The 26,084-nt window shown below is 30.7% G+C and overlaps 2 protein-coding genes across 6 annotated transcripts in view; one reads left to right on the forward strand and one right to left on the reverse strand.

Annotated features, from left to right (window-relative positions):
• LOC134715269 (cotranscriptional regulator ARB2A-like) overlaps nt 1-7,265 on the forward strand; it is a 44,092-nt gene extending 36,827 nt beyond the window's left edge. For all 4 annotated transcript variants that reach the window (XM_063577344.1, XM_063577343.1, XM_063577345.1 and 1 more), the window contains 6 exons: nt 81-208; nt 775-913; nt 1,294-1,413; nt 2,515-2,631; nt 3,332-3,416; nt 4,476-7,265. In XM_063577344.1, the coding sequence (XP_063433414.1) occupies nt 81-208; nt 775-913; nt 1,294-1,413; nt 2,515-2,631; nt 3,332-3,416; nt 4,476-4,870 (984 nt within the window). In that variant the 3' untranslated portion in view covers nt 4,871-7,265. The remainder of the gene's footprint in view (nt 1-80; nt 209-774; nt 914-1,293; nt 1,414-2,514; nt 2,632-3,331; nt 3,417-4,475) is intronic.
• An 8,147-nt stretch (nt 7,266-15,412) lies between these two features.
• Nucleotides 15,413-25,956, reverse strand: LOC134715271 (probable UDP-sugar transporter protein SLC35A4). Of its 2 annotated transcripts, none has more exons than XM_063577348.1 (11): nt 25,903-25,956; nt 24,174-24,243; nt 23,696-23,775; nt 22,707-22,812; nt 21,346-21,510; nt 19,979-20,037; nt 19,594-19,656; nt 19,027-19,168; nt 18,178-18,274; nt 17,347-17,408; nt 15,413-17,055 (listed from the first exon to the last, which is right to left on the reverse strand). In XM_063577348.1, exons 2-11 carry the CDS (start codon nt 24,195-24,197, stop codon nt 16,864-16,866), a joined length of 990 nt encoding a protein of 329 aa, XP_063433418.1. In that variant the 5' UTR covers nt 24,198-24,243; nt 25,903-25,956; the 3' UTR covers nt 15,413-16,863. The 2 variants fall into 2 exon arrangements, with proteins under 2 accessions (XP_063433418.1, XP_063433419.1); XM_063577349.1 differs by having other exon boundaries at nt 25,908-25,938.
• Between the last annotated feature and the right edge of the window lie 128 nt (nt 25,957-26,084).

Below are 26,084 nucleotides of genomic sequence, written 5' to 3' on the forward strand. Positions count from 1 at the left end.
AATTAAACTGATTAAAAGATTGTAGAGTTTTCTGGATACAAAATAAAATTGTGTTTACAAACAAATGTACTTTATTGTAGTTAGATGCTGAAGCAGATGACCCTACTTCCTTCTTCTTCCAATCAAAAGATGCACAGAGTAATACAGATAAATTATTGATATTAATCCATGGTTCAGGGCCAGTGAAAGCTGGACAATGGGCAAGAAGGTAAAGTGTTATGTAGTATTCCTTATTTATGAAGGGGAGGGGGTATTATGTTGTAGTTGTTTTGTTATTTGGAACATCAACTTTAAGCTAAATTATTAGGAGGAATATTATGCTGTATTTGTTTTGCTTTTTGGGACATCAACTCTAAGCTTTATTATTATGAGGGATATTATGTCTTAGTTGTTAAGCAATTGAGGACATCAACTCTAAAGATATACTTCTATAAAGCAACCTATTTTTGTGGATACTTCATTTTGCATTTAGCCCTTTCTAGCCTATTTCACAACAATTCAATTTCACGATTTTCAAATTCATTTAATGTAGTTAGATAAGGAAAGATCCAAGTTTTAAATCTGTGCAACGATTTATGTTTGCTTTTTTTTGTACTCGCAAAAGTCTTTAGAATAAAGCTGTTGATAGAAATTGAAGTGAATTTAATTAACTGACTGGTTTGAAAGGAAAATTTGGAGATGGTTAACTCATTTTTGCCATAAGTTTTGTTTTTCTACAACAAAACTATTAAAATGTACTTTGAAAGTAAATTTCACTGCTTTTACCATTTACAGATTGATAATGAATGACTGCCTGGAAAGTGGTACACAGCTTCCATATATTAAATGGGCCATGTCCAATGGCTATGGTGTAATAGTAGCTAATACCAATATTAACACTGCCAAAGTAGGCAAAACCAAAAAGAAAATAAGGGTTTGTATTTTAGCTGTTAGTGTATCGTATGGTATGAAAGATAAATAATTTAGTCTCCGCAAATTTAAATTACTTGGTACATGTATACTGGTACATGTATAGAAAATATTAAAACTATTTACCTTGTTTCATATATTTCAATAGATACCAATTTTTCTGAGGTTCAGGAGTCAGTTTCACAAAAAAACTCATGATTGTCGTAAGTTAAGAACAATTCAGTATACTTACGATCAATCTTAATTGTAAGTTTTTTTGTGAAACAGACTCCTGGACAGCTAATGACTATTTTTATTGTAAAATATAGTGAAAATGTTAAAAAAAATTATAGAATAATCTTTAGATGAACTGATCAATATTACGGTCATCATTTTATCTTATAGGGAAGTGAGAGTCCAGAAAAACATACTACATACTTATGGGAAACATTTGTTCAGCCTGCCCAGGCTAAGAACATAGCCATTGTTGCTCACAGTTATGGTGGTGTGTGTGTTTTAAATTTGGTAAGTTTTTTCAACTAACCTATGCAGTCTTGCAGAGTACTGGATTGACTTTGTTGATTTTTAACCGTGACTTCCAGTGGTCCTATACAGATTGAAAATGACACTTTGTGTCTTTTCTTTGCAATAACATGTGAGCTGTTCATCCAATGCTATGAGAACATAAAGAATGTTCAGTCATTAAAAAGAAAAGAATGTCCTCATTAGAAAGTGAAACTTAAGGGGAAGCCTATTTCATTGATTGGTTCTGCACCCAAAATTTATTCTTTAACAGGAAAAATGAGGATTTAAATATTTTTTAATCAATGACTTGAAACAATCAGACCTCACAAATAAAATACTTAAATGCTTGCACTTGCCTGGCTGTGTATTATATCTATCTTTATGTTAATGTCTAGTCATATAAGAATCAGCATTTTTCCGTGGTCATCTCGATGGTTTATTAGATGTTGTCTATATTCAAGTACACACAACATACTGATCCATTATAACAAGCCCATGCATTGTAAGTTGTTTCTGTTTGAGCTATCACAATTGGGATACATGTTTTAGTATGCTATGAATCAAATATATTAGAATTTAGGTCAAATCAGTGAACAGAAATTGGACAGATAATGCCCCTTTGAGCCAAAGAGCATTCCTCATATCAGGAATAGATACATGTTTACAACTGTATTATTAGCATCAAAATGAATTTAATTAACAGTAGAATATATTGATATTTATTCAAAAATTATCACTAATTACAAATAGGACAAAGAAGTGAAATTTGAAAATTCAATAGTTTTAAGGCTTCATGAATGTAAAAAATGGTGAATAGCAAGTGTTTTCATTAGATAAAAGAATTTTGACAAATGAAAGTTGAGAACATGTCAACATTAGGTGATTATATAAAAAAATAATGGGGAAAAGTAAAGTAACTATGGACTGGGGAAAATATAATTGTTGAAATATAACAAGCATATTTTGATGAATACAACTCTTGTTTTAAAGCATCATCATATTAGCAAGCAAATACTGTGTGACAAGCCTTAAAAACTGCATGAAAAGTATAGTATTTTCCTAACTTTAATAAAAGGATGTGCATTTTTTTTTCTTTTTTAGGTGAACACTTTCTTGAAGGAATTTCAGGCGAGAGTGTTTGCTATGGCCTTTACCGATTCTGTCCACAGTTTTCAACACCAAGAAACAACAGAGGAGACTGTTAAATTCTTTGTTGAGGTATGATAACAGTTTTAATGAAAAAGAACTATTTCCTAATGATTGTTAGAGGTTTTTATGCTCCCTATTAGCAATATTATAAGGTACAGGGACATACTTATAAAAAGGGGGGGAAGGTAGAAAAAAAATCATGTGAAAAAACTTGAAATTTCTAGATTGCATTGTAATGATTGAGCATTTTTAAGTGTCTGTTCACCTTTCCATAAGATATTTGCCATCTTTATAACACATATATTACATGTACTAGTACTGTGGATTCATTAATTTACGTGGGTACCAATTTTCGTGGATTCACAAAAAGGTGCATGTTCATTGATATTTAATTTCGTGGTTTTGCAGAAGTCTGCGTGCACACCTATAAGAAATATGCCATTAGTTGAATTGATTTACTTGTTCCAACAAAAAACACAAAAATTGGTATCCAACGAAAAATGATAAATCCACAGTATCCAGCATAGTAATGCACAATGCATTTGATTCCAGTAGAAAGGATTCATAATGTTGAGGTTTAGGTATTATAAACAAATCAGTAAAATGATTACAATGTGATTCTTCTAAAAGAACATAATGTATACACTTTTATTAAGCTTGATATAAACTATAACAAATTATTGTTTTCATTTTGAAGTTTGTTTTTCAGCAGTTTATATTCTGTGTATTGTTTCATTGAATTTCTTATCCATGCCGTAATTTATTTCAGCGAGGTGTAAATTGGGCATCATCTTATGATAAATTAGACACAAAGTTAAAGACACATGTAGATTATACCCCAACTCTTTCAGCAGGTAAGATAATAGAAATTGAAAGTACTTTTATTTGTGACCTTCAATATTCATGGTTTGTGGTTAAAACCTTGATTCATTTTTAATTTGTGGTTTTCAGCTTTGGATTATCAAAGTAGATGAAGCATTTCCTTTTTGGAATATTTTATTTTAAATACTATACTTTTGTTCAATGGAAAAAAGAAACTATCACAAGTTTTAAAGTACTTAACATGTTTTTCAAACTTATTTTAGAACCTTAAACAATTTATATTTAGCGTTAAGCTGTTATAAATCTATGCAGATTTGTTATTGCCTAATCTAAAGAAGAACATTCCAGATCATTTAAAGTGCTTCTTGTCTGGCTAAGCAACTGAGAGGGAACTTGCACATTAAACCCAAGTGTCAGACTTGTAATGTGACAAAATTTCCTGACCTTGACAACCACAGATAAGGCTTCTGTACTTTGATAACCACTAATGAGGCTCCTGACCTTTGACAACCACAGATAAGACTACTGTACTTTGATAACCACTAATGAGGCTCCTGTCCTTTGACAACCACAGATAAGGCTCCTGACCTTTGATAACCACTAATGAGGCTCCTGACCTTTGATAACCACTGATAAGGCTCCTGTACTTTGATAACCACTAATGAGGCTCCTGCCCTTTGATAACCACTGATAAGACTCCTGACATGATACATTCATGTTATTACAATTTTGTTCATGTGATATGTTTTAATCTTTGAGATTTATAGATTATAGTTGATCATATCGATGAGATTGATTTTCTCGCTTGAGTTGGTACGGAGAAAGCAAGAAAAGCAATCCAGTTGAGATGACCAATGATAATATGTTTATCGCTATTTTACCAATTTGATGTCAATTTCATTAGCAACGCCACATGCCTCCTTACTTTCTAGCAATTATTTTCCATCTCAAGAAAAATCATCACAAACAAAAGACCAAAGGAAAAATGCACAAAATAGCGATAAATAACAAATTCTTATTATATCGACTGCACATTTGTTTTATATTTTTTTTTGTTCTCTAAATAGATTTTTTTTTTTTTTTTTAAACAGGGACAGACAAGCATGAATTAACCTCATACACAAGTATGAAATCTATATTTAAATTTATAACAAAAAAATATTGTGAGCAAACAGGAACACCGCTGCCAGAAGGCTTTGATGATACACCAGAGGAAGCTGATGAAAATAATTCATCCAAAGATACAGAAAATCTAGAAACACCTATGTCTCAGGACATGACAGAAGATTCACAGATGTTGCAAGATGTGAATGAAGAATCGCAAATGTCGCAAGATGCAGAAAGTCAAGAAACTTCTGAATTGAAAGACACTAATAAAGAAGGAACAATGTCACAAGAGACAGTTCCATCAGAGGACAAGAAACAAACTTCACAAACATCTCAGGATGGGAAAGAGACAAAAGACAATGTAAAGTCAGAACTGTAAATATTAAATGGGGATATTGATAATGGATTGTTACATATAAATTGATTGCATCAACATGTCTATCTTAACTCCAGCTAACAAAATGACAATAGAGTTCGTTCATTTATTCAAGTTCAACTTTTAACAATTAATGGTGAATAAGCCCTTCCTCAATCTAATTGAGGGTCTATAGATGGGTGTCCTCCAGAAGAAGGTGTAAGATACTTTATATGCATATTAACTAATTGTTTTGCTGTGTGTCCTTATTACCTTAAAAAGTGATTTGTGAGAAACTGTCAATATTTGTTATGTTTTTGATTTTTGATTCATTGACTTATACATGTACCCCACATCTGCTTTTATTTATATTAAGTATGCACTGTATTTTAGTTCATAAAAATTATGCATATTTTAAGAAGCTCAAACCTTGATTTTTTTATAGCTTGCTTTAAAAGTTAAAAGTTGTTTTTTGAAAATTTTAAAGCAAATAAACATCTAGAGATTGGTAAACGTTAAAGGTACAGTACATATTTTTTCATGTTTGTTGTTGGAACAGAAATGAGTTTTCATGGGTTGTAGCAAATAGAAGTAAATTAAAGCATATTGGAAATTATGGCATTATTTTGAGACAAAGTATTTAAAAAAAATTGTCAAGAAAGAAAAGAAGTTGTTTATGAATTAAAAAGAGAGTATCAAAGAATTGTGATCAACATGAAATTCATTAAAGAACAAAAAAGTTATCTCCTGAATTTTATACTTTTGGTTAACTGGGGGCATTTTATAGCTGGCATAAGGTTATGAGTCTTTTCTCATGGTACTCGATCATGTTTTGGCATAATATGTACCTGTTTGATATTTACATTTTCTTACTATGTTTAGTGGAAGTTTATCTTAGGAACCATATTAAATGTCTTTATTGTAAAAACATCTTCAAGAAGATTTGAAACAAAAGTGTATACAGTGTTATAATTCAAAAAGTGTAACGGCATTTTAATCCCAATCCTGTGGTTTTCCTATAGCCTGACAGCTTATTTTATATGCATTATTAGTATTTGCATGTAAAATGTGCATTTTTGTATTTTTATAAACTATTTTTTATCTATGACAGTTTTAAAAGAAGAAATTTTTAAAATAATAAAAATTTGAAAAGAAACTTAAATTGATAATTCTAGTAATCGATAATGATAATCTGTCAAAAAAAGAATTCATCAGGCAAAGAAAATCAATTCAGTTTAAACAGTATTTTATTCTGATAAATTAAATTGGATTGGGCAAAAGGCATATGATAGAATATGTAAGACATCTCCACTGATTTCAATTTAATAAAGTTTAGTTTAAACAGTATTTTAATTTTAATTTGAATGCTGATGTGAAATTAAAGTTATAATTACTTTTCTTATGTCTGCTTTTAGACATACTATGCCATGGCTTGTGAAGTGACTTTACATCTTTGCATAATTAATGAGCTCTGTATTAAAAGATAACAATCAAAAAAGGAATTTTGCTCTTAATTACATTCATTTGAGTTCAGAAACATATTTTTTCAATGAGATCAATAAAATTTACAAAATTTTTCACAGCTGTTCAGTTTTCACTCCAAAGCAAATTTTTTTTAAAATTTTATAAATTTTCAAGAAGAAATCTTTAATTGCACAGTATTGCACAATAGATTTGTAAGATGTTGACATTTGTTTTATGTCAGAATGTCAAATGTCAAATAATTGATAAAAATCCAAATTCAGACAGTATCAAGCTTGAATATTGTGTCCAAATTAGGCCCAACTGTTCAGGATTCAACCTCTGCGGTTGTATCAGGCTGTGCTCAGCGAAGCATTTTATTGTAGGTGTGTTCCGGTTGATTTTTTTAAGAATTCATGTTGATATTGCAAAAGAGATCTCAAAATTGTATGACATTAGTTTTAGTAGAGCTACAACACATTTAAAAATTCAAATAAATTCATCAGACACCAGGAACAGATATTTTGTTTATTAATTTTGATTTTTTCATTTCCTTTTTAACATGAAACAAATTCTTTTTCAATAAAAAATTCAACAATTTGAAAACAAAAAAGTAACATGCTCTCTCCTCCCTTTACACACACACACAGGGTGATTTGATCATGCCTTATCTGATAAAAATAGTAAGAATTTGGTTTTCATAGTATGATTTAACAACTTTCTGTAATTCAGTAATTGATTGACAGGTTGTCTATTTATCCACATGGAAATGTACTTCACAAAACATTTGTCAGTCATTTACAAATAGTAGAAACTTGCAGACTGCTTTGTATGTAATGCACACTAATTTATTTTGTGAGTGGCATTATGTATCTTTCTGATTGCTGTTGACACTAATGTGTATATTAATGAAAGTATTTTAAAAATGCTGATATGAAATAAATATTGATATAGTAAACTGATTTATTTATCCTTCACATTTCAGTGACCTGGCCACAGGCACTTGTCTCAGAAAAAAAAATTCCTATATACCTTATTATAATAAGGTATATAGGAATTTTTTTTTCTGAGACAAGTGCCTGTGGACCTGGCACATTGTAACACTCCATTTTTCCATGAAGTGATCCAAAGTTTGTCCATATTTTAGATATTAAGCTAAATTTGAGTTTGTAGTGGAACTGAATGATTGAATAATAGACAACTGTTAGTTTGATGCATTTCCGTCAAACACTTTGGTTTTAGTGAACATCACTTGTGTGTTTAGGGACATCATCACTTCCTTCCCATGTTGAGTGAGTGGTTGGAAAACTATGATGCTATATTGCATGAATTATTCGGCAATTTGAATTCTAATAATTGACCATCAGCACTAGTATCATAAGGGAATTGATATAAAGTAACTACAGATACACATAATTGCTAGTTTATCTGTCAACGTATATTTGTTCCACCTAACAGAAGTTCCAGTGGAAACTTTATTATAAACAATGTCATAATACCTGTACCTGTGGGAACAAATATTCTATACTATTTATTCCGTTAGGAACATCTACTGTATTTATACCCCCGCTTTAAAAAAGGGGGGATATACTGTTTTACCTCTGTCTGTCTGTCAGTCCGTCCGTCAGTCAGTCCGTCAGTCCGTCCGTCAGTCCGTCCGTCAGTCCATCCGTCCCATTAAACTTTCGTCACATTTTTCGCAGGAACTACACATCCACCCTTTCTGTAATTTGGTATCAACATTTATATATGTCAGTCATACCGTGTGATGCGTTTTCAGATTCATCATTCATCGACATCCTGTTTACGAACACTTGTATGATTTTACACATGATAGCCAAGTTGAAAATTTTCGTCACATTTTTCTCAGGAACTACAATACAAGGATTTCTGAAATTTGGTTTCAGGGTTTATCTAAGTCAGCTATACCGTATGATGTGTTTTCAGATTGATCACTTGACAACTTCCTGTTTACCTAACACTTGTATGATTTTACACTTGATAGCCAAGTTGAAAATTTTCGTCACATTTTTCTCAGGAACTACAATACAAGGATTTCTGAAATTTGATTTCAGGGTTTATCTAAGTCGGCTATACCGTACGTGTGATGCGTTTTCAGATTGATCACTTGACAACTTCATGTTTATCGAACACTTGTATGATTTTACACATGATAGCCAAGTTGAAAGTTTTCGTCACATTTTTCTATACCCCCGCTTTAAAAAAGGGGGGGTATACTGTATTACCTCTGTCTGTCCGTCAGTCTGTCCGTCAGTCAGTCCGTCCCATTAAACTTTCATCACATTTTTCGCAGGAACTTCACATCCACCCTTTCTGTAATTTGGTATCAACATTTATATATGTCAGCCATACTGTGTGATGCGTTTTCAGATTCATCATTCATCGACTCCCTGTTTACGAACACTTGTATGATTTTACACATGATAGCCAAGTTGAAAATTTTCGTCACATTTTTCTCAGGAACTACAATACAAGGATTTCTGAAATTTGGTTTCAGGGTTTATCTAAGTCAGCTATACCGTGTGATGTGTTTTCAGATTGATCACTTGACAACTTCATGTTTACCAAACACTTGTATGATTTTACACTTGATAGCCAAGTTGAAAATTTTCGTCACATTTTTCTCAGGAACTACAATACAAGGATTTCTGAAATTTGATTTCAGGGTTTATCTAAGTCGGCTATACCGTGTGATGCGTTTTCAGATTGATCACTTGACAACTTCATGTTTATCGAACACTTGTATGATTTTACACATGATAGCCAAGTTGAAAATTTTCGTCACATTTTTCTATACCCCCGCTTTAAAAAAGGGGGGGTATACTGTTTTACCTCTGTCTGTCCGTCAGTCCGTCTGTCAGTCCGTCCGTCAGTCAGTCTGTCCCATTAAACTTTCGTCACATTTTTCGCAAGAACTACACATCCACCCTTTCTGTAATTTGGTATCAACATTTATATATGTCAGCCATACCGTGTGATGCGTTTTCAGATTCATCATTCATCGACTTCCTGTTTACGAACACTTGTATGATTTTACACATGATAGCCAAGTTGAAAATTTTCGTCACATTTTTCTCAGGAACTACAATACAAGGATTTCTGAAATTTGGTTTCAGGGTTTATCTAAGTCAGCTATACCGTGTGATGTGTTTTCAGGGTTTATCTAAGTCAGCTATACCGTGTGATGTGTTTTCAGATTGATCACTTGACAACTTCCTGTTAACCGAACACTTGTATGATTTTACACTTGATAGCCAAGTTGAAAATTTTCGTCACATTTTTCTCAGGAACTACAATACAAGGATTTCTGAAATTTGATTTCAGGGTTTATCTAAGTCGGCTATACCGTGTGATGCGTTTTCAGATTGATCACTTGACAACTTCATGTTTATCGAACACTTGTATGATTTTACACATGATAGCCAAGTTGAAAATTTTTGTCACATTTTTCTCAGGAACTACAATACAAGGATTTCTGAAATTTGGTTTTAGGATTTATATAAGTCAGCTATACCGTGTGATGCGTTTTCAGATACATCACTCGACAACTTCCTGTTTACCGAACACTTGCATATTTTTACACTATTACTATTATCCACTTGCGGCAGGGGTATCATCAGTGAGCAGTAGCTCAGTTTCACTTGTTATTCCTGTGGAAATAATATTCCAGAATAGTTTTTCAATTTGGAACTTATATTATGAAGGAACTTCTATTTCGTGACATATACTGCACAATGACGATCACTAAGACACTTGATGAACGTTAATAGTACATGGATACAGGCGATCCCCTCTATTTGGTAAATGACTTCTTAATGGCACACATAATTGATAAGTTTTTTTTCGGTTACTGATGAACCCGAAAGTGGTCTTGATTGTTGGTTGCTTATTGTCCAGTGGCAAATATTTGATGCATATTCAGAATGAGAACCAATTAACAAAAAATACAATTGGCAGGTCCTGTAATAGAGACAGTCAATGATGCTGGTAATGCAAATGTAGATTTCCAATAATGTCAGCATGTGTCTCATGAATTTTAACTTATGGTAAAATATTTAGAGATTTAGAGACCTGTGAAAACTTAAAAATTTGGGTAAATATACATACATTTTGAATTGGTGTATATTCATACAAACAAGCAATATATACTGTTTTAAAACAGGACTCAATCATTAATAAAAGGTTTTTCTGCAACCATAATCACTAATAATCTCAAAAGAAAAGTACTTGTATGGCCTTAACATTTTGACTAATGATAAATTTAAGTCTTATGGATTTTTTTATAAATGCCATATTCATGTATAGGGTATGGGTTTTGAAACAGTTGAAGGCCATAAAATGACCTATAATGGATTATATACACATAATAGGTCTCTAGACCTTGCATCTGATTTCCTGGAGAAAAAAACCCAATTAGATCCTACTGCAAATTGTTGCTGTTACTTGTTTTTGTGTTTTTGATTTACTTGATACTGATTATAATGAATTAATAGAAAATTTAAATAACAAGGGTGCACATGCTGAAATATCTTTCCTGCTTTACTATTGATTTTATGTCTAAAGTCTTAAAGATAAAGGTTTAACTAAAATCATCACAGAAACTCAGGTCAGATAAATGGTGTCAGACAGACATATACACCTTATAATTTTGTAAACACAAATTATAATTGACCTAGTGCTAATAATACTGGAAAAACAAACCAAAATACAAAAACGCAACATTTACCAATGAACCATGAAAATGAGGTCAAGTTCAGATGAAACCTACCAGACTGAGATGTACCCATTACAGTCATTATATATGTCACATATGGTTGACCTACTGCTTATATTATTTGAGAAACAGACCTATAAATCACGTTACTTCAACCTTGATCACTGATCAATAAAATGATGACAAGGTTAGGCAAATGTTTGCACCTGTCCTAAGTCAGGAATCTGATGTACAGTAGTTGTCGTTTATTTATGTAATATATACGTGTTTCTCGTTTTGTTTATATAGATTAGACCGTTGGTTTTCCTGTTTGAATGGTTTTACACTAGTAATTTTGGGGCCCTTTATATCTTGTTGTTCGGTGTGGGCCAAGGCTCCGTGTTGAAGGCCGTACTTTAACCTATAATGGTTTACTTTTTAAATTGTTATTTGGATGGAGAGTTGTCTCCTTGGCACTCACACCACATCTTCCTATATCTACTCTCTGATGGATATCGTGTGTTTTTCTCTGTTGTGTGATGTTATACTATTGATTCAGAAAAGGGAGAAGGTTTGGTACCATTAAAATGTTTAATCGCGCTGCAAATGTTTGCACCTGTCCTAAGTCAGGAGTCTGATGTACAGTAGTTGTTGTTTGTTTATGTAATTTATACGTGTTTCTTGTTTCTCGTTTTTTTATATAGATAAGACTGTTGTTTTTCTCGTGTGAATGGTTTAACACTAGTAATTTTGGGGCCCTTTATAGCTTGTTGTTCAGTGTGAGCCAAGGCTCTGTGTTGAAGGGCCATACCTTGACCTACAATGGTTTACCTTTATAAATTGTAATTTGGATGGAGAGTTGTCTCATTGGCACTCATACCACATCAAAACAAATAGTTATGGTTCCCTGCTGTAGTAATACCAATGCTTCGCATACTGCGACTCTCACCGGGACAAAAATGATCAAAAAGGCAAGATCTACTAACATTTAAATTAAATTTTGTGGATATAGTTAGTAGAGTTTGACTGTTTTTAGGAGTGATTGCCGTTAAATTAGGATTAATTTTACTCTCATGTATTCTGAACAAAAACTAAAGAAGATGGACAGAAACTAGGCGTTGTGACTTGGATGGAGAGTTGTCTCATTAGCACTCATACAAAATCTTCCTATATCTATATACAAAACGATCAGCAAACCAAGATAAACATGAATTATTTTCTCATCTAAATTGTTGGAGTTCTTTTGTTGAATATGACCATAAACATAGATGAGCAACACAGGCTATTTAGAGCAATTGATCTTTTATTCCATGTGATTGTCAGTTTGTTTTTGATTTGGTATCTTTCCCATTTCTTATAAGGATACACCTTATTTACTTAATTAAAGCTTTATTGGCTACTGTGGATTCATTACTATTCGTTGGATATCAATTTTTGTGGATTTTGTGGTTACAGGTGATCCATGAAATTAAACGTACAACAAATAATAAATTTTCTATAGGCTTATATGCAGTATCTTCTAAACCATGAAATAAAAGATCAACGAACATGTAAGTTTTCCTCAATGCACGAACATTAGTTCCCACAAAAATAAATGAATCCACAGTATTTCTTTAAAACACATGATAAAAAATCTCTTATGAGTTTTAATTACACAAGAAGTGTAGAAGTGTAAACAAATAAGGTATAATTCATTGGTACACTTAGAAATTAAAAATAGACAACATACAATACTTTTTCAAAATAAATTTATTGCAGATTTCTTTAAAAAAAAAGCTACCATTATAAAATGTTCTTAATACTTTTAACTAGTATTAAAGTAGACATTGAAAAAGACTTCTTTTACCCTTTTGTTTATTGAGTCAACATTTGATGGTTTCATGCAAAATATATAACTGTTTTCAGCATATATAACAATTTTACTACCGGTAGTGTACAAGATATATTTTAGCATGTATATAAAGGCATTTGTCTGTCATTATCTATTCATTTTGTATGAAAGAAATGTATTAAATATTTCCCTTTTTTACTACAGTATATGTTAAAACTTTTAGGAAACTTATCATATAAAAATAAAGAGATTTGGAATAGTTTAAAAAAGAAGCATCCATTCAAAATATATAATGGTGGGAAAAGGGAATAAATTAAACACCAAAAAGTCCCTGTATTTCCATCAGCCTTCAATAATGAGAAACAATCCCTATTATATAACAAGCTCTAACAAGCTCTCAAAACAAATAACTATTGAAAAATACATGAATCAAATGACTTCATAAAAACAGAAAATTATCATTCTTTTAGGTAAAATCATTTTATGAATGTGAAAAAGGTTAATTATCATGCAATGTGTATGCAATTGTTATTTCTCATATTTTCCAGCTGAAAGCCAATTACTCACATTGTGTATTGCATTTACACAAAAATTAACTCTTTTTATGTGCACAAATATTCTTTTATGATCTTTAACAAGAGATCAACTCTCCTTATCTTACACAAGTCTAGCAATTGTAAAAAAAAACCAACAAGGTTTTTAAATTTGTTGTACATTTTTCATTTTTATCAAGTTGAATTAAACTTTATACATTATAGTGTGTATGCCCATATGTGTTGAGGTAGATGTGGCACTATGTGTAAATCTAAAAATTATAACTATTGATAAGTAACTAAATTTTATCAGTCTGATATTATTCTTCAATATTATTTGTTAAAAAAACCCATATAAGGTATCATTTTTTATGCTTGTGACATAAAATCAACTGAAAAAAATAAAGAACAAGTGTGTAGTACAAATCTTCTATTTAAATTGAAGCATTTTAGAATTTTTTTAATGGAAAGACAAAAATAAAATTCAAACAGGATCTCAATGGGTGAGTGGTTTATTAAGTAGCTCATCTAGAGCAATCTCTAATAGCCTGTTGATAACTAGTCTCTGAGTTCAAACCCAAAATGTGGCAGGTGCTGTAACTTGGATCTTAATTGACTGGGATGGTAATTTTCTTGCCAAATGGTCATGATTCTCTCCAAGCACTGCACATTCTCAACCATGAAAAACTTTAAAACACTATATATATTCAACCAAGACTGCTGAAAGTGGCATTAAGTGTCAGTCTTTGTAAGAATCAGGCAATTTAGGGAAAAATTAAAACATGATCAGAAAAAACCCACCGAGCTAATCTTGCTATTTAATACTAGCCATTGTCCTGAGTTAAAAATAATTGGTCTTTCGTTTGTGTGTGTCTGGTAATATCAAATAACTTGGTTAGAAAATTGGTTAGAATGATAGCAAATTATAGCAAATTACAGAGTGATCTCCCCTTATTCGTTAATTTCTAGTGCATTTCAACCAAATGGTATCTTCTATTACCAGAACAGATAATGGAAGTAAATGTTATTTTTGTGCATAACTACATTTTAGGAACTGAAATCAATGTCAAATTGGGTGGGTTTTTTTTGTCATGTTTTCACCACTGCCTGATTCTTAGGCAGACTGACACAAAAACATCTTCAATCAATCAACCAATCCAATAAAGAGATGGATCTACAACTTCACGTTACATTGGCACAATACATAAATAAATTTGGGAATTTATAGAAATATTTACCATTTTTTTATTGGTAAAAATACCATTACAGGCTAACATATGTTTGGCTGACTTTTTGTGGAGACTGCAGCAACTAAATGTGTACATTTTTGCTAAACAAATTGTAAAACTAAAGATTTATAATAATAACTGATGATTAATTTAGAATTGAACAATTTTCAGATAACCTTTCTTAGTATAAAAAGAAGTATTGTCAATTCCTATTTACAGAGATTGATTTTTTAAATCTATTTGTAAGTAAAATATATAATATAAATCATCTAAAGATATACAGGTATGAAATTATAAAAATGTAAACAATATTGATGAATAAAAATAAAGCTGTAAACTATGGAAGGTTTTGATTTTTAACATGCAGTCACAGTCAAAATACTCTATCACATTAACATTCAAAAATAAACATTCAATAGTACTGGAGAAAAAAATCATAATACTATGTGTTCATTCATTATTGCATAACCAACAATAAAGTAAGTAAATACATTTACTAATATTATCTTAAGAGCCTTATAAGCATTATTATTGTATGGCAATATGATATTTCCCACAGAACGTAACCAAAAGTTAGCGTGCAATAAATTCTAATATTGCACTAGTGCAATAAATCTTCAAAATTCATGACTTCATCAACTTTTAAATCTTTGTTTAAACCAATTTCAAATATTATATTGCTATACAATTAAAGGGTTATTGCATGAATATTGGTGGATATTGTCCCTCGTAGAACATATATTGCACTTGCAAGCTCGTGCAATATAAAATTCTACTCGGGACAATATTCCCCCCATATTCATGCACTAACCCTATAATATTAATAGGATCAGTGTCTTATAAGTCGTTTTTTTGGCTGGATAATGATTGTTGTTTGTATGTATATGAATATTGTGTGAATGCCTTGTTTCAATCAATATGTGACACTATAATAAACAATTTTATTCTTTATTCTTATTCATACTTGCATTCATAATTTCAGAAGTAATTTTATAACTTTTTGCAATCACATTAATTAGACTTCCCATTGTTGGCTAATGTGCAATAATAAATGCTCACATTAATTTCTGAAATAACAGTAGTAAAGGTATAATGCTTATATCTAACAAAACTCTTTGGATTTCTTATTCAAAATATAGATATAAATATATGTAACCCATAAAGTTTTTCTATAGGACATATTATAATAGACAGCAATAACTACAACAACATCCCCACACAATTATACAACAAATATAAATTAAACAGCTGTGACCCACTTTCATAAACATTGATCTCAAGCAATCCATATTGCTTTAGGACATCAACTGCGTAAATAATAAGAAGTGTTTTCATATATTACTTATTTTGTATTAAAATTCAGTAATGTCTAGATACCTATTGCAGATAATTTTACACCCTATATTCAATGGTTTTCTTTTTTGATATAAAAAAATATATTGAGCAATTGTAAAAGGAAGACATGTATAATACAGTGAACTATCATGAGCTATAATGGTCTGTAAAATTTTCCATTTTTAAAAGATGAACAAAGTACTTTAATCTTACAATAGTGGCAACATTATCTCAACCCTAATTTAGTATTAAATAATTAATTTTTGGTGTTCTCCTAAATTGCAAATGATTTAACAGATATGCAAAGGAGTAGGGGCAATAAGGCCCTTATTTGGCCCAAAATTACTGCAAATTTTTAAGTTATCATACATATTTTTAAACTACTGCAAACTTGACTTAGATACAAGGTATTAAGAAAAACAAAACAAATTTGTCATTGAAAAAGTTACCATGGCAACAAATAAAGCTTTAATTTGCATATTTTCCCAAATTTTGTGATTTTCTTTGTTTTCATCAAATTGAAAGTATATTTTAGATTGAAAAAGTATGTGCACATCCAAGAAACAACTTTATATTTGGTGAAATTATATCAATAGTTATAATAAAGCTTCTGTTAAATTATTTTTTTGTTTCTTGGCTGCCCAAGATGTTTCCACAACGGAAATAGAGATAGAAAACTGCATAAATTCTGTATTTTTCATCGTTTCGTGAAAACAGTACATATAATGACGTAATTGTGACGTCATCAGATAAAACTCTTAATGTTTTTCATTTATATTTCTTGGCCCTGTGCATTTCTTAACATTATGAGTCAATTTGAAATAGTGAACATGTCAATCTAAACAAAAACAACATACAAACTTAACTGATTTTTACCTAATAAATAAATAAATAATTAAAAAACATTTGTTTGTCTATTTCATATAAAAAATATAAATAGCAACACACACTAAAACAGCAGACATAACAAAATACATATTTAACGTTGTACCAAACACTAGTACAGACAGAACAGCTGTGATCAATGTTGAACAGGATATAATAAATAGTCGTGTAATGTTACTAGCATACTTCATTATGGAAGACATGATCAAACCATTTAAAGCCTGAAAAGAAAAAAAGTATCTCATATATTCAACAGAAAATAAAGCCTTGTTTTCGTGTAAATAAATAACAAACGATTATAATTCCAATTTTGCAAGTAAGTTGGAATTTCGTTAATAAATCATAAAAAAACTCAAAATTTACAAATTGATAATTTCCCTTCTTGGTTTTGTAAACATTAATTTGTAAGCTAACAAAATTGTTTTGTAAATATTCAGTTATCAAATATGATTTTTTTTTCAACCATACCGACACACAAAATGATGTAATAGCTATCATTTCCTATTTCTTACCTGTGATAAAATGATAACAACTGTTAAACCAGTATATCCTCTAAACAATGAGAATCTATCCTCTAAAAAAATAAAATTAAACATAGATGATGATGAAGGATAATCAAATCTCCTAACACAATTTGACATAAATTGATATTTGGAGAATTTGGTGATGATAGTTAATATATTCCATTTAATATTCCCAGCTTTGTTTACTAAATATTATTACATTGGTTGCAATGAATAACATTGATTTCCCACTTAAATAAAAACTGTTAATTTCACTTTCTGACATCATACAACAATATGCGTTGTCAAGACATCGATATCGGCGGATCAAAACAAATAGTGAATGCCTAGAAAAAAGATATAGTTCCTTACATGTTTTACATTAATTTCTAAAAAAAAAGCCATTTGCCAATGTAATAAAAAGAATTACTAATTAAAGAATTCAAATATTGAAAAATATTCAACTCATGACCAAACATTACTGATAATTAACTCATGCGCTAGGCAGCGCTATACGCATTCGTGAATTAATGTGTTGTTCGGTCACTCGTTGAATATTTTTCTCTATTTGAACTCTTCAATTAGATATTCTATAATTATTTACAGCTTGAATTATTGTAAAGATATCAGACTATTGGTGGTGTTTGTTGCCCTCTTAATGTTTTTGGTAATTTGTGTTGCTGGGTTGCTATTTCTTTGAAATATACCCAACATCTCCTTTTATTCAAACGGTGTCCTGCAGGTTTAGAAGAGATGACTAACTATAAAAAAAAATGTAATATATTAAGTTATAATATTATGACCTGTATAAAAGTTCCTGAATAATTACTTTTTACTAACCTATTTCTGGATTACTTAGTTCATGTATAAACCAAATTATACCATTGACACACACACCAAATATATATAACAACATATTCTGTAAGTGAAGGGACATCTGCAAAATCAAAAATGATTTTAAAAATTATGATGTACAAAGGAACCAAATACCGGTAGACTGCATCATATACATCTCCATATACACCAAGAAAATAAAATCTGTGTTAGCAAACCACTTTTATCTATAGTTTTATTGTTTGGGGTTATTTCAAAGTTTGATTGAGACAGGTTTTTGGTAACTTTAAGGTGGGTTAAGACAGATTTTTGGTTACTGTGGATTCATTATTATTCGTTGGATACCAATTTTTGTGAATTTCGTTGGAACAGTTGAACCACGAAATTAAATGTTCAACGAATGATAAATTTTCTCATGGCTTGTATGCAGGCTTCGGCAAAACCATGAAATCAAATATCCAGGAACATGTTAGTTTTCCTCAATCCACGAAAATTGGTAACAAAGAAAATAAATGAATCCACAGTAATTAAAAATTTGGTTTAGACAGGCTTTTGGAAAATTCAATATTGGGTTTAGAACTTTAGACAGCTTTTTAAATAATTCAAAGCAAATCATGTAGACTAGAAAAAAATCTTTTCCTTGCAGTAATCCAGGATGTTTATGTCTTTTTTTATTAGTTTGAAATCAAAGTTTGGTTTGATTCAGCCTGGTTTTTGGTACTCTTGCATATGGCTTGATTAAGACAAGTTACATTCCATTAGACACCAGCCAGAATTATCCTTTAAAAATAAAAAATGTGGTATGATTACCAAATGAGACATCCATATCAAAATGACATGCATGTTAATACTCACTTTGATATGTCTTTTGAGAATATACTCAGAGTAGACCCCAGCGAACCCTGAGATAGAACAATATGAGATCATCATAATTAACCCAGTCAGGGTTATATGGATTTCTGTTACAGACCGTGATTGACTAGAATACCCTCCATAGCTGTAAAAGAAAAGTAGAGATCAATTTTAATGTTTTGTAAGAATGAGTTAAAGCAGTTAAATCGATGTAAATGATGTCATTAAACAATAAGTTCTTTCTGTGATATAATTATATAAGCAATGTGACATAGGAAATATACTGGAAAGTTAACAAATGTAAAGGTAATCTATTGTCAGAGCCTTCAACTCTTAAACATGTTTGAAAATTATAAAAAGATTTTAAACCATACAAAATTACAATAATATATTTGCTGAAGATTAGAAAAATCTTACATTTTAACAAACTTGACCTTATTGTTAAGGGATCAATTCAAAATAAAAAAATAATAAAAAAATTAACACTGATAAAAAAAACTTTGATTTTAGGAAAATAAAGCTGTGTGTCACAAACAGATAACTTCTAATTCAAAAGAAGTTTATACTAACCTATCAAAAAGCCCTGCTATTGTTAAAATTCCTAATGCAAACCATTGTATCTTAGACAAACGTCTGAAATATAAAGTTATAACCACAGTAAGTGAAAAGGTTTCAAAGAGTCTTGGCAATCTTAATGGTAAAATAGTCATCCCCATTATTTTTAGTAGAACATGCACTATAGATTCAGAAATAATAACAAGTTTTTTTGTTAATGTGAATGGTTAAGTATCCAAATAATAAGAACTCAGTTTCTGATAATAATTATGTAGATGTTCCTGAAAATACAATATACCTGTATAAAAAAACTTAACGTCCATTCCTCAAAAATGCAATAATAAATGCATCCAATCATTTCTGTATTTCACATAGAAATTATGAAACATAATTGTCTTACCTGCCTATAATGATTCTATATAATACTGCTGTAACACCTATTTTCATATTGCTGAGAACCTGAGAAAAAAAAGTTACGATCTTACCATTTCTATAATATTACAATAAAAGGTGTCATTTCCTAAGTAACTCCTTTGTGTATTTGATAAGACTAATAGCGCTCTTACAGTGTGTATGTAACAACTGGTATTTTTGTTGGTAATATATGTTATCAGGCGCAATGTCTATATATCTAACTGGTTTTAACATACACTATAACAATTTATTATATACTTAGCTTTGATATGATAGCTTTTGCATATGTGTAATGAGCGGAAGTACACAAGCCATAATTCCCCCCCTCGAGCACAAAACTCATATTAGTGCCTCTCATGCAAGTAACTTCCAGTGTTTATGTATCGGTTGAATTCTTGTGGGGGGATAGTTTAGTACATGCTAACAAATGCCATTGGCAATTTATATGAATGATTTTATAGTACAGCAAACATGGAGTAATAATGATCATAATACTCTTCCAAATTTTCAATGTTTCAAAATGCTTCTATAGGGAATAGTAACAATTATATATGGAGGAGGTGATGTAATTGTCGGGCAATTATAGTGTATTTGTTGGATTCGTCATTTAACTTTTATATAAAGTTTTTGACTGTTTTAGTTATTTTTTTTGTTAATTTGCCTTACATAAATCAATTGTCCGAACTATATGATAAAACGATATAAACATGGCCTTTTCCATATCGACCTTTTATATTAAAATTCAGTCTGTGGCACGCGGATGTAGTCAAGAATACAGTATCATTTTGTTCAGGAGTTGACAGGATACCTGTAATCGTTGTTAGTGTCAACTTCAAGGTTATTATGCAAGCAAAGGAGTAGGTCCATTAACTAAATATTGGCTGTTTTGACAATACAATGCACATATATCGGGTACTAGCACCATAAAGTCATGCTAAATAACTGAAATCTTCAAAATTCTAGCATTTTAATTAAATTTTAGACGGTTTTCGTGTAAAACGAAAGTGGCTGCATTCGTGTTCATCCTTAATATTGAAATGTAAGTTGTATTTTATGATAATACATAACATGTTTAAAGGTTTTGGATGAAAACGGATCACTTTCATTTTTGATAAAAACCATCTGAAAAGTGACATTTTTTGGCATATTTGGTAGATTTTTCATATTTGAGCTTGAATCGGATTGTTTTTAATGTCTAACTCAGTTAAAATCTTTTACATAAACTAATAGATTCAAATGAAATAGATACTTAAGTGTTTAAAAAGTGGTCAAAATCTTTCCTCAGATGAACCTGAAATTTGAGACCAAAATCGGTCCTTACCGGACCTACTACTTTAATAAATAATGATTTACCTGATAAGACGTAGGGTCCATGTGTAACTGCATGTGTATTGCCATGTTATTATTTATAGCATATAATATTGCTGGTATTGAGAATGGAAGCCATAATGTAAATTTAGGAATGCTGATTGGTTTACATGATGTCTGTTGTAAGTAAAGCACCAATGAAGTCACAAGCTGAAAAATAAACCAATCAAAAATGAAGTCACAAGCTGAAAATAAACCAATCAAAATTTACTCAATGAAGTCACAAGCTGGAAAATAAACAAATAAAAAATGATCAAATATGTTCTTTCAAAAAAAAGCTAGGTATTAATTTTAGCAACAGTTGAAAACATTTGTAAAGACATCTGCAATTCAATGTTCTCCTTAGAAATTTCTTATATCATCCTGGTAAATAGGAAATTATGAAATTATATATTTTTTCTAAAAATCATAGCATCTGACATCCATTACACTACTATCTATAAGAAAATCATTTCAAAATCCCATCACATTCTAACAATATACCATCACATTACCATGATGCTAAAAGGAGAACACTGACTTTATGAGGTTGATTTTCTTTAAAGATAACATAAATAGAGAAAATTGCAATACCCAATTTGAACACCTTCTGTTACTATTCTCTATTAAAGTCCAACCAAAAGTTTTAAAACTGGCTTGTTCGTTAAGAGTAAGAGCAAGGGCAAATTGACTAAGGGTCTGAATAATGTGTCTAGATAGGATGATATGTCAGTCTTTCTGTAGATTGTTGCATGGACTTATTCAATTGGTATGTATGGATTAGATTGCCAGTTGTGTACTAGAAAGGCAGTTTTATATATATATAGAATTAATAAATTCCAAGTCTTATTATGGTTCAAATATTGCATTTGCACAATTTGCATCCAGTGGCTATTATCATGTCTATGCCGGCATTCCTGTTTTCATATTTTAAGGATTAGTTGATGATTGATTGGATTTTAACAATACTATAAGGATATTTCGTCTCGGTTAGTTTTAATTGGTGGTGTACATTGTAGGCAATAAAGAATAACCATCCGTAAGAAAACTTACAATCCTTGTCAATTAGGATTGATGTGTGTGGGATTTGAACTCACAACCTATAAGTGTTGACTGGATAGTGTTGGCCACAGTGCCTGTTTTGAAAAGGATGTCTGGCAATATTCTCACTAAGTAACACAACATACACATCAATCACTTCCTTATACTTTTAATAATCTTTAACATGTTTAAAAAGCATTCCTTTTGTTTTCCTTAAATGTTGTAGAAAACTATGTTATAAGATTCTCACCAAATTTTTATGTTTTATGTTTTATGAGTCATAATGTTTGTTATGCAATTCAATATTATTACAATAATTCTCTCACCTTTGATGTTTCTATCATGAGAGTCGATGATGCAGAACTGAAGGGAATTCTACCATCTACCTCGCATAGATGGACAAAAATTGTGTAACTTCCATATGCTAATGTGCTGTAAGTAGGATAAAAAAAAATTATGAAGAAAGATACATATACTGCAGCTGTGCTATTAGAGTAGTCAAATTGCATTGACTGTATATTTGTATGTGATATACAGTCACTGATCATATATCTCCTTGTTTATGACGTTGACAATCTGTTTCCGTGGAGTTTTATTTATGACGTCAATAAAAAAACAGGTTCGCGGAAATTTTATGTTGTAAATAGAAAATGAAGGTTTTTACCCAAAATGCTTCATTTGAAACAGTTATAAGAGCTGCAGTATATAGAGAATAACCATACATTGTCTTGAAATATCAATGTTATTTGTACTCCGCACAGCCTTGCTTTCTACCTGTTTCTAAGCCTTGTACAAATAAAATTGATATTTTGAGACAATGTATGATTATTCTATGTATATATGTTAACCTATCAGTTTAAGTACATGTATTATATATATTGAAAAGGTCCTTTATAAACTATAACTGATTTTAATCCAAAAAAAATAAAAAAATATATGTCCTCATTCAAATGCATTGATTGGCTAAAAAAAAAGGAGGTTCCAACTCCCCCACCCCCACCCCCCTTGGATCCGCCAATGAAGATTTAGAGATTCCAGCGAAAACTACACAAAGAACAATAGAATATTTTGTATTTATTCAATGGGACAAGAGAACTGAAAAAAAAAGGTTTAAAACGATAGATACACTGCAAATGATTCTCAGTGGAAGAGTTTCATTTCTTTTGCCAAAATTAAATTTACAGTCTAAAACTCATAATATTTCTTATGGATATACTTTGTTTAGTAGTGTCTGCTTTAAAACATAAATTACAGTTTAAAGAGGATTTCAATTTGATAATGATATGGTTAAATTAGTGTTCACAATATCAGTTACCCAGCAATCAGCATACAAGTCCACTGCACCAAACCAAGGAATGCAGATTTTGGTTTTGTATTCTGTAATGGTAGTACTTCCTGTAATTGATGAAATAAACATTATAAATATTTCAGACAGTTTTCCTTTTCTGGATGATAAAATAACAAGGCATACCACTAAAATAGAATATGCAAATCTGCCCTTGGAGGTGCAATTGATCAACAAAATCTTTTTTTTATTTTCTCAGACTGGATCAGCCCCTGGATCCGGATCTGAAGATCACATATAAATGATATAATTTCTACACATACATTTTGTAATACAAATTTTTAACACAATTTGAAGATTTATTTTTCCACACATCCATTTTTATCAAAATGTTTAAAGGTTCTGCCTACATGTAAGAGAGTGACCTTTGGCTTGTGAATCATTATGATATTTTGAACTTTCAGTGTGAAGACAATCTATATCAATACAATAGGCAGAATATACTTACATCATTCTTGTAGTACAATTTCATGTTTAGGTCCACAGATTCTGTTTGTCACTGTCTTTTTTTATTAAGACTGAAAGAAGGAATTAACTACATTTATAAATTTACAATATTACACAGTATCAGTAAATATAATATAATTAAAAGTGGTATTAAATTATATTTTATATTTTGTTGGACGGTTGTCCATCATGGGTCTTATGTAACAAACACATGTATGATAAACTTTTCTATGTTCTAGTCAGAATATTTTGTTTCTGTTTCTGTGTCTGTCTGGTAATAGCCTCCTTCAACAAATTGAAGATTCTGTTTTATATATTTCTGACAAGTTCCAATTGCAGGAGAAGACCTCTATAAACAATTAATCTTTGTGCTGTGATCCAGTGGAATAAACAATATATACAATTTGAAATGAACTTCAAATAGCAATTTTAAAACTGGCTTAAAATAAGAGCTGTCAAAGCTTTAGAGGTTTGACACTAAGGCCTTAAAAATAAAAGACACATATTGTTTCTACCAGTGACAGGCTTGTGTGCATCAATACACTGTATGTGTGGAAATTTTTATTTTAATAAAAATGATTAATTACTGAGAAAGAATTTAATTTCTTGCAAGATTTATTCTACTTCGCTGTTTCGAAATTGTTTACCAAAGTTCAGTTATATATTTTATGATTTAAAAATCAGTTGATATCTACTCACTTGCATTGACCTGTTAAATTACATACCTGCAATTTTCACTTCAAGATTGGTTTTCACACGGTAAACACTTAGTTCTTTTATATATATAAATTGTATCTATTTTCGAGTTGAAGCGTCGATCAACGATTTCGATAGATTTAAGAGAAAAATATTTATAGATTTGAATTTTTGGAGCTAGAGTTGATGCGTCGATCAACGATTTCGATAGTTTTAAGGAATTTTTTTTAGAGATTTGAACTTTTGAAGTTATATATAGTTGAAGCGTCGATCAACTATTTCATTAGTTTTGAATATATATAGATTTGTAATTTTCAGTTGAAATTTTTGATAACTATCTAATATTTTCCTCTTCCGTGAAGTGATTTTAAATACCAAATTTAGATACAACGATTTCTGTTGTTCAGTTATCATTTCAGCAAGTATGGACGAGACAGCAATCTCATGGTTGTATTCATTATTAACACCAGAGGAACAAGTAGATATTGGTGACGAATTGCGTCCTGCTGTCGTTAGTCCTACCCAGTCTTTTGATATTGAGCTCGAGGGGGAGTTAAATGTGAAGTTCTTTGAGAATAAGAGAGATGCTGATGTAATAAACCTTCTTTCAATATTGCTACCATATTATGCTCTATTTTATAGAACATCACTAGTCTAGTTTCCTCCCTTGATTAATAATTTGTTATAGTGACGAATTGTACATGTAGCTGATCTTTAGTCTATCATCCTTACAGCTCTTCTTTGTATCCAGTCTATTTTGTAGATACTAGAAGATTCTTTTGTGGCTGTGTCCCAAACAGTTGAGGCATATTCTAATTGTGGTATATATATACACTATGATATCAATATAAGCTTGGCTCTAACTTCTAAGCAGACTTGTTGATGAAATTGATTTCTGATGTTTCTACGCAAAACTCCTAGTCTTTAATTTGCTTTATTGCATATAAATATGTTCATGGTCAAATTTAACCAAACTATAAAATAAAAAAAAATGCATACGTGTTTACATATAAAATAAAATACCATGAAAATACCTCACATAATTTTGTGCTGGGACATCTTTGGCAAACATAACCGGAAAATGATCCGGAATAGATTTGCTGTTATTTACCATCGAGAACTTCCTTTTCCGTTTTAAAATCAAAGATGGTTAGTAAAAAATCATGTTACGAATATTATCCTCTTTCATCTGCCTATTAAATGAGAATTGAGTAAA

The sequence above is a fragment of the Mytilus trossulus genome, chromosome 4 (assembly GCF_036588685.1).
Source record: "Mytilus trossulus isolate FHL-02 chromosome 4, PNRI_Mtr1.1.1.hap1, whole genome shotgun sequence".
NCBI classification, from domain to species: Eukaryota; Metazoa; Mollusca; class Bivalvia; order Mytilida; family Mytilidae; genus Mytilus; species Mytilus trossulus.

Excerpts from the sequence above, each read along its gene's own strand:
- LOC134715271 (XM_063577348.1), bottom strand. The coding sequence starts at position 24,197 with ATGAAATTGTACTACAAGAATGAT. Across the intron at positions 22,813-23,695 it reads ACTTGTATGCTGATTGCTGG|CACATTAGCATATGGAAGTT; the intron begins GTAACTGATATT and ends TCCTACTTACAG. Across the intron at positions 17,056-17,346 it reads TTGTTATCATTTTATCACAG|GCTTTAAATGGTTTGATCAT; the intron begins GTAAGAAATAGG and ends TTTTCTTTTCAG.